Source organism: Tribolium madens, unplaced genomic scaffold, assembly GCF_015345945.1.
Source record: "Tribolium madens isolate multiple individuals breed KSU strain unplaced genomic scaffold, Tmad_KSU_1.1 Scaffold_91;HRSCAF=231;Tcas5.2_LG7, whole genome shotgun sequence".
NCBI lineage: Eukaryota > Metazoa > Arthropoda > Insecta > Coleoptera > Tenebrionidae > Tribolium > Tribolium madens.
In genome coordinates this window covers 7,524,458-7,536,532 of record NW_025401063.1, presented here as the reverse complement: position 1 = coordinate 7,536,532, position 12,075 = coordinate 7,524,458, and the positions used below count along the sequence as shown (strand labels likewise).

The 12,075-nt window shown below is 30.6% G+C and overlaps 2 protein-coding genes across 3 annotated transcripts in view; both read right to left on the bottom strand.

Moving 5' to 3' along the window:
* LOC123011004 (pikachurin) overlaps positions 1-3,228 on the bottom strand; it is a 54,526-nt gene extending 51,298 nt beyond the window's left edge. The window contains exon 1 of the mRNA XM_044408248.1: positions 2,797-3,228. Within this exon, the coding sequence (XP_044264183.1) occupies positions 2,797-2,908 (112 nt within the window). The 5' untranslated portion in view covers positions 2,909-3,228. The remainder of the gene's footprint in view (positions 1-2,796) is intronic.
* An 877-nt stretch (positions 3,229-4,105) lies between these two features.
* On the bottom strand, positions 4,106-11,847 carry LOC123010790 (putative ferric-chelate reductase 1 homolog). 2 transcript variants are annotated; one of them, XM_044407911.1, is made up of 9 exons: positions 11,540-11,847; positions 6,348-6,751; positions 5,837-6,296; positions 5,632-5,788; positions 5,353-5,579; positions 5,058-5,301; positions 4,890-5,002; positions 4,720-4,836; positions 4,106-4,667 (listed from the first exon to the last, which is right to left on the bottom strand). In XM_044407911.1, exons 2-9 carry the CDS (start codon positions 6,746-6,748, stop codon positions 4,524-4,526), a joined length of 1,863 nt encoding a protein of 620 aa, XP_044263846.1. In that variant the 5' UTR covers positions 6,749-6,751; positions 11,540-11,847; the 3' UTR covers positions 4,106-4,523. The 2 variants fall into 2 exon arrangements, with proteins under 2 accessions (XP_044263846.1, XP_044263845.1); XM_044407910.1 differs by having other exon boundaries at positions 11,590-11,847.
* Positions 11,848-12,075: the final 228 nt, after the last annotated feature.

Genomic DNA, 12,075 nt, shown 5'->3' with positions numbered 1-12,075 from the left:
AGTTCTTTTTTCAGCGCTATAGTCAAAACTTTTGTTTTATTTACGATAAGAATTACCGAGGTTATAAATTTGCATTCAGCGTTTAAAATACGAAATTTGCTGAAACAACCCAATACCTGACTGGAATATCACCAATGAGAAATGGGATATTGTCAGCAATTTTAAATTTCTTTCTCCTGTCCCCTCAAAAATAAAAACAGTATGCTACCACTAAAAAAATACACCCGCTGATGCAATATTTGCATATTCTAATTTAGTGCACGGAAAACTTGTTGCACTTGAATTTCTTTATAATTAAAATATTGTTTTCCATTTAACTGTCGAAGTGTCGAACCAAAAGTCAAAAAAAAAAATAAGAACGAAGACGGAAACCTTTGAAATAACAAAAGTTGGCGTGTATGTATAGTACCTTCAAAATTATATTCAAGTCTTATTTACAATTTTCATGAATTTTTGCTTAATGCATACATTTACGATGTAAATCCGTTAAAATATGTACTTACTTTAAAACTTTTGACAAGTCTGTAAAACGTAAATAAGGCAAAAGTAATTTTATGCAAATTGTTGAGTAATAAGATGATGACATCAACAACGCATTACGAGTCAAAGGCGTTGTTATAAAGAAAAACATCAAAAATATTGTACCAAAACAAAATAAAAAATTGTCGAGTTTAAAATAAGCATATTCATTATTATAATAAATGACATAGATAAAAAATTGTTGGCGGAAAGGCTTTAACAATAAGTTAATAACTTTTTTAACCAGATGCAACGTTGCATAGTCGATGTCAGAAGAATACTTTAAAAATATAGTAAAAAATTAAAATGTAAATATAACATTTTTTCACATCTCAAAATTTGATTGGTGATCCTCGTATTTTCGAAGCTTAGCAAAGAATTTTAATTAACAGTCTGCTTCGAGTATAATTGGATACGAGAGTACGGCGCTTTTGCACTGCATTTTTTAAAAGCAATGTCAAAGCTTCTTTTAGTTAAAAATTCGTTTTATATGTTACAGCTTTCGTCTAATAAAAAATTTTTGTAATTTCAATTTTTAAAGCTAGAAATTGTTTTATGATTAATTTTTCCTTCAATCCAAGTATTAAGTAAATTTGTAAACTTGTAAAAGCGGCACTAAAAGCATTACATTCCAGAGGTGTGGTTTTAGCAAGCGACGTGAAATTAATAACATCACAAATACTAATAAGCAGAATTACTTTCTTAAAAACAATGTTTATAAAGATATAAATTCAATTTATTTTAATCAACCTTACTCTTAGAAAACTAGTGAAGCATAATATTATTATAATAAATGAAAAGCAAACGAGAGTAATGATCAGAGTAACAAGTACTGTGTTTTGCAGATATATAAACAAAAGTTATGTAGACACGTACTAATTCAGCTGCAAGCTTTTTTAAACAAACTTCATAGTTTGGCGTGGATGAGTAAAATATCTTTTTTTACTTTTTAGTTTTTAAATTTCTAAATACATATGTAGATTCTTAAATTTATTAAAATATACACATTTTAGTGGTAATATAAAAATAAATATAAAATAATCAATGTATTCAAAGTTTATTTAAAAGACACTACAAGTTTGAGTTGTTGAAACTTTATATATTCGTATTTCATCGATAATATTATAATTTAGAACACAATTTTTATTGAGTGCTGCTAAGTTAATTTCTGTCCTGCTTTGCTTTATTTGCAAATATTTTAGTGCCTTCTGAGTCATGATATTATGTATCAAATGGACATCAGATCAATAAAATGATATGAAAAGAAAAATGTACAAAAATTTTTGAAAATGCTTTGGGTAGTAAGAAAATATCTTCAAAAGAGAAAAACTTCTTATAGTACATTTGATGATCGACAAAATAAATATTATGCATATAGGAATAAAAGCAGCACTCTTGACTTGATAAAAGGTTTATAAAACATCTAAAATCTATTAAATAAATAATAATTAATAATTTGAACTATAACATGAGAAAATTTTATCACCTTTGTAAATGTATACTCAACTTTTATAAAATCATTTACATGTTACTCGTTACTCATATCCATTTGAAGCAAAGGTTTAATTTTAATTTATGATCTTATAAATAAGTTTATTACATTAAACATCAGTAAACTCTTAAAACTCAAAACATTATTCTAATTTTCTATAAATATAAGTATAAAGAAAAGCATTGAATATAAACCTTTTTCAATATATTAGTAAATCACAGTTTGTATTCCTGTCCAAAATTTCACAATAATTTAAATACAACGTAAACTGAAATGAAATAACAAAAAAAGCTCTTTCAAAACTCATTTAAATTTAAATCATTCAGGACACGTTCGTGCAATATTTCCTGGATTACTCAATTAAAACTGAACATTTGTATTATCAATAACTTGTAAATAATAATAAAGTAAATAATGATTAATGTGATAAATCAATAATTCTTCAAATACTTTATTCTTTTTAGCTACAGCCTATTGAAACAAAACTAATACATTTATCATTTCATCATCATACTTCATACAATGATAGAAACAAAATTAAAATATTTAATCAAATCTTGAAAGAAGGTTCAGCTTTTAGATTCTTAATTGAAATGAAAGCAAATCATAAATGAACGCCAATTTCATGCCCTCCAATTGAAAAGTGAAAAAAAGCCTCCAGTAATTACAAAAATAAGAATCCAGACCGTGGTAGGCACATCGTTTGAAAAAGTGTGTAAACACTCGAGCTTCGAGCTTTCGAGCAACGAAAGCTGTTTATAAAGCTTTCAATTTCACTGCATTACCTTGGAAAGCGGCCTCGAACTGTATTTTGTTGGGGTCGTCGGCGTCGTGTCCGCCACAATCTGAAAAGTAGAGGGCTGCCAGCCCCAAAAGGACGCCCCAAAACACCTCCATGGCTAGTGGCTCTTCATCGCGTCAGTCATCACACACATGCCACCCCGGAGACCAGTAAACCACTTACAATCACATTACACAACATGCCACTAATTAACTAGTTATTATTCATGAACATTTAACGTCAAACTGTTGCATGCCGTGTGCGGACGCCACTGGATTCACCCCCCCGGATATGTCTTATGATAATTTTAATTGACGTCGTGGTCTGAGCTTAAGTCTTCGACTAGTTGCTAGTCGACGTTAAATAATCATGCTTGCGCGCACTACACGACCCTATAATTGACTATGGCGGGTGAAATACTATACCACGTTCAATACTCCGGCGGGGAAACGATCGAAGTGACGCTAGCGCCCTGAGCGGAGAGCTTTGAAGCTCAAGAGACGAAAACGGCGGCGACGACGCCTGCAGAGAGCTTTCGCCGTAAGCAGGAAGGGAGAAGAAATAATCAACACGACAACCCAGGACATCTACGAGAGGTTTTTGTATCTAAATGGCTTGTAAAATAGTTTTCTTTTTCTACGTTATTGCTATTTTCCACCGAGTTCCACCATTCTTTATTCTACTAATTTAAATGAGCTGTGTTTCACACTTTTTAAATCATAATTGTTATAGTTTGGCCTAATAAAAGTTACATGTTTTATTTTTTAAATAATTTTTAAGACATACTTATATTTTGCAAAAACATTTTAAATAAACTGACTCATATATTTTTTTTGAAAAAAATGGCTTACTTTATGTGCAATTTTTTTTTAAACTGTTAAAAACCACTGCTACACTGCAATAATTGTAGTTTGAAAGTTTAATTATTATAGCAATTAATTTGGGCCTCATGTAAACAGTTTTGCTTCTAATTGTATTATGTAAAATAAAAATTAATTTTCAAAGTAATTATTTATGTTTATGATTGTAGATAAAATATCATAATTGTCTCATACATAATAGTGAAAATTCATTCTGATGATTATACACATTTCGCTTGTGTATAGATTTCATCCTTGTGAATTCTTTGTTGTTTAATATATCTACTATTAAAACTTGTTTTATTAAATAATGTTTAATATGTCGGTATTTTCTATCTTAAAACAAAAAAGCAAATAAAAAGTGACGTAATGACTAAGTAGTATGAGTAGGTAATTTTTTTCTTTCCAAAATTGAAACTAGAACGTTAGAAAGAAAAATAAATAAGTCAGGAAAATGTTTAATAGCTTTATTTACAAATATATTTATATTTGAATCTAATTCAGGTTTTCACTGACAATTAAAAAATATCTAGCTAACAAATAATAATTAAAACAGTAATCATAAACATAAATTATTACAAAATACCTAGTTACATAAAAGTGCGTGATTGTCAAATGAAGGTAACCTGTTTACATAATATTTCAAAATTTAGTTATCAATGTAAAAGCAGTTAGTAAATTGGTGAACACCTCATTTTTTTAAATTGTAGCGTTTAATACGGAATGGTCACTTTTTTATTCATTAATACAATCTAAGCCTATTAAGTACACAGCTTTTATCGCATACTGTAAAACATTCACAATATAAAATAATCAGTCATTAACATAATGCATAATGCCATTTTTGGTTCTTGGTAATGTCTTGAAACTTTTATTTGGCATTCATCATCGAGTTCCGTAAATTATTCCATGATTCTTCAATGGGTGCTAGAGCTGTTATAACAATTAAGGCAACAACGATAGCTAGCACTATTACAATGTAAATGGCTAAAATAAATTTTCGGAAACCAGAGTACTAAAAAAAATGCAAATAAAGATTTCTGATAAGACAAATGTTGGATTTTTACCGGGGCATCGCCGGTTCTATCTGCATACGCCGAACTTCTTCCAGAACCACCCAAATCCTTCATCGGAAATGAAGTTACTCGCCTTTCGAATGATTTTTCGGATATACACCCTACCACCTATACAAAAACAATTAATAGATCAAGTAATTTTTTCAAGTTTTAATACTTACCGATAAAACTAAATGAATTATGACATGGAATGCAACATACGCCACCAAAATCCAATCCACAAAGTCCGGCAATTCGGCTTTTGTTAATTTAACAGCAAAGAAAATTGTAACAACTGTAACAATAAAATGTTAGTAACTAAAATACGAACCAACAAAATAAAAACATACTGCCGACAATATGTGCTACATTGCCTCCCAACCAATGGATCCAATTAAAAATAGACCTTTTTGGAGTACCAGGATGTGGCCTAAAGTACGCCCCTATCGGTTGAATAAAGCAAATAATCGTTGTAACAGTCCCCAAAATTGCATGCGGATTTTTCTCAGCCGACCATGCTCTCAGTTCAACGAAAATCAAAACAAATCCGGTCACAGTTAAGGCCCAAGTAAGTACCATAAACATTCTATGCCACTGCAAAACAACCAGTTATTTTTTGTGGTATTTTATTTTCAGAAATCTCACAGCAAACCAAAGGTCTTTTCCACACAAGCTGCTACCAACCCACGTATTTCGGTAATATCGTGCTAAAAGTATTCCCACTGAAACAGTACCGATCCAAGCCGCCAACATAAAAGAACCATGAAGTCTGATCAGAAGTTTTGAAGCTGCGGCAAGTGCTGATACGTCCGAAAGTGACTGCTTGTTACCACTAGCCAAAAATGCGAGATCGTGAAATGCCACAGACGTTGCTACAAATTAAAAATGTTAAATTTAGACTCTAGATTTCAAAAATTGACTTACGACTGATTTGCGAACCAGAAGCTACCAGTATGTGGTACTTTTCATTAGCTAGATCAAAAATTTTTCCTTTCACTTTCGTTCTCTCATCTCTCATTACTTTGCAGTATAAAACATCATTAATTATACTTGCATTCATCAATCTTATGCCGAGTTGTGGCTAAAAATCGAGGTTAAACTTGACTTTAATAGCAGTACAAGTAGTTACATTGTTGAGTCTTGCTGAACCGTAATTTGGAGGCCCACTAGTCCACGACATGAAAGCTGCAACGTTACTACCTCTTTTTGCGCATTCAATAACCGAATCGTCTCCCATTTTATCATCATCGGAAAGTCCTACACCTACCCATCCTGCATTTCCAGTCGCTTTCATCTCAAATTCAAACTTATCACCACTTACAGTAACAGCAACAACAGCTTTACAATTCTTTGAATTGAGACAATTAGCAGGTGCTCCAAAGCACAATTTAGTAACACCGCAACCTTCATAGAAGGGATCAAACACAGTCTCAACTTCTCTTATTTCTGGAGAAAAACTGGGAGGTGTGGACGATGGTCTCCGACTTGGTATGTTCGAAATCGGGTCGTCTGTAAATCTTCTGCTTAATTGCAAAGGCCGGGATTCTACACCCACCCAAAAGGTTTGATAATTTTGTGCAAAAGTGGAACTACAATTTTTGATTTGTTGTAACACGAAGAAGCCATATTTTGAGACTTACTTAAAAATTACTGGTCCTTCATATCCCTGTGGCGGATGCCACTCAACCTCGATCATCGCCTTGTTATTGGCATCATTGTGGGTGAGAGTATCCCCAGATTGCGCGCAGTCAATCGTATGGCTCTCGTTTCCTCTGGGTTGAAACACACCGAGAAGCTCTCGATTGGGCGTTCTGGCTTGAAGCATGAAACCTTGGAATGGAATTCCTAGGTCAGATATAAGCGTAACGAGAACGCCGCCATTCTGGCGACGCATATAGATTGAATATGGAGAAATGTCCTGTTGAGGAGGAATGCCTCCCCCGTGGAACGGCTTCATCGTCTGACACACTTTGGTTGGGGCACCTTGGGGAAGCGCATTGATGGAGTTGAGAGAAAGGAGGAAGAGAAGAATGCCGATCATGGTCTGCAATAAAAAATAATTAAATATAAAAAACGGAAATTTGCAAAATCACGCTAGCAAGTGGACTAGTCTAAATAGTTTAAACATTCTTATAAATAAAAATGACCTTCATATGGTTTTAACTGATGATTCACTCGCTATGAATGGTACGAAAAAACCAAGGGAAATACGCGACCATGAAAACGCGAAGTGTTTTAAAAGTAAAATGTAACTTCTTATTTTGATACAATTCATGAATGTTAATAAGTTTTTTGACATGTATATGTTTGTGCAACGCTTGAGTCTTATACATATTATAATAGAATAAGGTATCATAAAACATTTTTATAGTTGTGGAATGTTTTTCAAAAAGACAACAGAATAAAACAGTTTTTATGTTGCTTACAAGTATTGTTCTTTATATGTATAAAAAACATGTATTGTGGATAAATCAAGATATAATATTTTGTCATGTAATAATAACTTCTACTTTTCAGTTATTGTAAAGCAAAATAAAAAACCTTCACTAAGTAGTAACTTTTTTACTATATCTGACGTGACACTTGTTTTATCTAAGAATTTTCCTGTAGAAAGTACTCTAGTGAGACGGTGATTTTTACAGTTACTCTTCTTATTAATTTTATTAGATTTATTAGTATAGTAACGAAAAGAATATAAAAAACAAATAATCTAACCGCTTAAATTGTTAAACCAAATACTTGTACAAGAAAATAATCGATTTTATTCAAATAATTGAAAATATTGTGCAACTAAATAATTAATTCGTTCAGCTTCATTAGCAGTTAGCTTCAATCAAACTTACTTTAATTAGAGAAAGAGTTAATTATTACCATATAATTGGACGGATTACTTTCTTGTTGTTACCTCAATCCACTTTTAATACAAGTAATTGTAAATCTATATTATTGTGGCCCCATTTTTTTGTCTAAAAATGCCATTTTGTGGTTAACCAATTTACAGACATTTTTGATAGCCTTATTTTTTGCGTTAAAAATTTTCATTTTAACAAGTCAATAAGTTATTATCGTTTCACAATACAAATTATAGGTGTACATGACGCCTTTTTGTAGGTCACATTACATAAATGATGAATTTCTAATTTACCATTTGTTTACATAAGAGGTTATATACTATTCGGCATTGCCTATAGATTTTGATAATGTGGTAATTACTAATTATAACTATAGAATATAGATTTATGAAAATGATTATCGCACATAAAGATAAATAAAAAAGACAAAAAGTGACAATGTAAGTACACCCGTACATCGAAAAAATTATTAAAATAAAAGTAGGCAACAAACCTACATGTACATAATTACATATACAGGGTGTCAATTTTAAAACTTGCAATCGCCAATATCTCTAGAACTAAAAAAGTTATTGAGAATCACTCAAAACCCTTTCGGTAGATTTTAGGGGGAATCAAAATGGCATGGTAAGTGACGCTTCTCCACCCACCCTTCAAGCCACAGCCACCTTAAGTTGAAAATTTTAAATGGCACGACCCTACTTGCGATACATCGTTGGAAAGCCCATAACAAGCGCTTTTCAAAAATGTCATACAACAGCCTATTTGGTAAAGTTATTTTTTCAATTATTCAAAAACGAAGACGTTAAATTTTCATTTTTTTTTTACTATATCCAAGGGTGGGTGGAGGTGTGTCACTTATCATGTCATTTTAATTCCCCCTAGGAACCACCAAAACGGTTTTAAGTGATTATTAATAACTTTTTCAGTTGAGAGAAATTGCCGATTGCAAGTTTTAAAATTGACACAGTGTATACTTTAGTTAAAATCATCTTTTTTGTACGTTAAAATATTAAATACGTAAAAAGATTGGTATGATTGAAACATTATGAGAAAAAACTTAACTTCCCGATTTAACTGTGTTAATCGTATGTTAATTATTCTTCTAATTTTGATTAATAAAATCATTTATTTTTCTGAAAACTGTGTTAACTCATTGACGACACGAATACAATGCTTATACAGCTGTTCTAAAAATAAGTGCAATAATAGGAAACTCCTTTATTAATTTAGTAAAAAAAAGGAACAACCAATATTTACATGAATAAGCAAATCAATAAAGTTCTTTGAAGAATAAGAATACGTTGTCAAAAGAGCAGTCACCTATTGCGTATTTGCGTTTGTAATATTGGTTTGAAGCGATAACAAGTTTCCCTTGACAACTACACAGTATTTAAATAATTACTAAACATCAAAATGTACGAAAACACAAAATTTTTAAGTGCAACCATAAAATACTTGTTCATAAAACATGCAAAGGCTACATTAGGTAGTTGCTAATTTAGTGCTGTTAGACAATACTTAAAAATGACTTGTATCTTTAATAGGTTGGATGATCTAACATATAATGCGTTGTGTATCTAGCATTAAAAAGTGCAGTTACTTTAATAAACATTCCGCAACAATAATTAAAGAAACAAACCTCACGTGCGTTAGACGTAAAATGCACGGTGGAATAAAAATTAAACTGGCGTCACTGACCAGCAAAGACCGGTAGCTGATTTATAAATTCAGGTCAAGTAAGAAGCTCAATACTATACGAAATATATAGAAACAGTCTTTTACTTTCAAAACAATCGAAAAATATGAGTGTTATTGTAGTAGTTGAAATATGATTGAATTGTCAATTGACACGAGCTTTATCAATAGCCGAGAATTTGTTTCCACCTTTCTGAATTTAAATTACAATCTACGTTTAGTAATGTCAATAGTGAAAGTTAACGGGGTGAAAAGAAGGAGGTAATAGACCATTATAATGCCAGGCCATAACATTAGCAGATGATCAATACTATCAATCCATCGCTTTATAGAGAACAAACTTCGGGAAAACCTAATTTAAGAAATTAAGTATGAGGTAAAAATATAATTAAAAGTTTGTGAATCAGTACTATTAATTATTGTTTTTATTTATTTATGACATTTTATGTTTATTTACAAAACGCATTTATTTCAATTATTTCCCATGACTGGATTGTTACTAATGAAGCCAAGGCAAGTTATCAATATTTTAAGACATAATGAAAAAACAATTAGAAGTTAAAAGTACAGTGGTGTGTAACCTTCATGCATACATGACGACAGAAATTCTTTTTACCTAATTTTCTTAACAAGCGTGTCCCCATACAATTACTTAACTATTGAAAAACCTAATATAAAATTATAGTATTTGATATTTGAAAGGTGTGTTTTAAATAGATAACTCTAACTACTTATTAATAATGTAATAAAGTCGCTTTTAACTGGAGTATGCGGTTTAATGGTTATTACACGACTTTTAATACACCTTAAAATTTTAAATAACTCAGATTCCTAAACCTCTTACGGTATCAGTATTTGCAGTATGTGTTGTGTTACTTCACAGATTATCTAGAGAAAGTTAAAGTTTTGCTTCTTATACAATTTGGTCGACAGGCGTGGATCGTTATGCTAGAATTAATCGATTATATTTTATAATTATGACTTGAACAGTTGTAACGACTGTTGACAACAGCCTCAATAACACTGCTATCAGTAAATTGACAATCTGGAAGCACTAAAAATAAGTATTTCCACCTATACATACGAGTATCTTTCTTATTAATAAAATTTTATTTTACAAAAATTAATTTATTACTACTAACATTAATAATTCAATGTGGTAAAGTGATAGAATAAAATTAAATTAAAATCATTGAACCTAAAACAAATTCTACATAAATCGCAGCAAATTAAATATTATAAAAGTCACCTGCTTCAAATCTTTCTAGACAGTCAAGATTATGGTAAATCAAAATAAGATCATATATTTATTTCTTTAATATTCATTTAATAAGTTAATTAACTTCTTTGGGATGTTGAATGTTTCTGTTCTTTTAAATAATAATACTTAGACTATTTAATGCTTTCATAAGTTTAGGCAAATGTTAAATTTAATTTTGTCAAGCATAATTTGGCAGTAATAAGAATTTAAAACAAGCTCTACATAATATACTTAAGTTCAAAATTAGTTGTAGAAAATGCTCATAAAATTATCAACTCATTCAAGAAATAAAAATAAATAAAACCATTAACTTTTTGATAGAGAACAATGTTACATTTTAGTTTGTTTATCAATTATTTCTTTTTGTAAATACTGCAATAGGTCAGGAAAAACGAATTAAAATCACTAAACTGATATTCTTTAAGATTTTTTTAACATTATTTGTCTTATTTCATGTCACACCTTATTAATTATTTTGTATTTTGTGTTTATTTTTTTTATGTTTATTTCACATTATTAGTACAAAAAGCCTATATGTGTTTTATATATTTTTACCTCAATTAAACCAGATTTTTATAGCTTTTGTTGCTTTTCGTTTAGGTATTTCTTTTCATTTTGTTGCAACCTTGATTCTATTGTTATCAAAATTAATAAAAAACACATTTACTATCTATAGTCACATATTTGAACTTGCATTCACTTTTTTAACAAAATACTATACATTTTAATGTTATTATTACTAACTGTGTTAATATAAATAAATACATAAATTACGGACAATAGACATCTGTACCGTTCTATAAATCATAGATACTTTTTTTTACTATTTTGAAATATATAAAAATTTTGAAAACGTTAATTTGATTTCAATTAGAAGTTCATAATCCATTCAGTATTTACATAAGTTGAAATTATAAAGCCACATTCTCTTTAATTTCACACTATCTCTTATTTTTATTATAAACAGATGCATGTTGAATTAAATTAAGACCACCGAAAAATTCCAACAATAGCCACTTACTCTTCATCAAATCAGTTGATGTAGGTTGAAGATAATAGTTAAATCCTCACCTTGTTTACTTTAATCCAGCCGCACAAACTTTTAAGATTTCTCTTCAAACACCAAACCGATCACCTAATTTTCACTCTCTCGTGCAGAAAAATATTAAATCACACAATACACTTCATTTCCACGAACATAATAAGCAAGTATTGTCAATTTCTCACTCACAATTGTATTAGAAAGGATGCTTCAACAGGTCGAAAAGAAGTACACACTACGTGGTACCCAAGTCAAATTCTTGAATGTAGTGAATGCTAGCGTACACAAGAGCCTCCCATTGGCCGCAAGGTCGACAGGTGTGACGTCAGAGCAGTACCAGTGAAGGTATGGTCATATACCAGAAGAGAGGAAGTCACCAAATTTTACGTTTCTACTTCCGACTGATTAGAAGCCTGCGATAACGAAAGTTAAATAACAGGATGTTGTATTGTTTTTTCTTTAATATCGAAATACTCACACATTTTCGACATTGGGCAAGAATGTAAACATAAGTT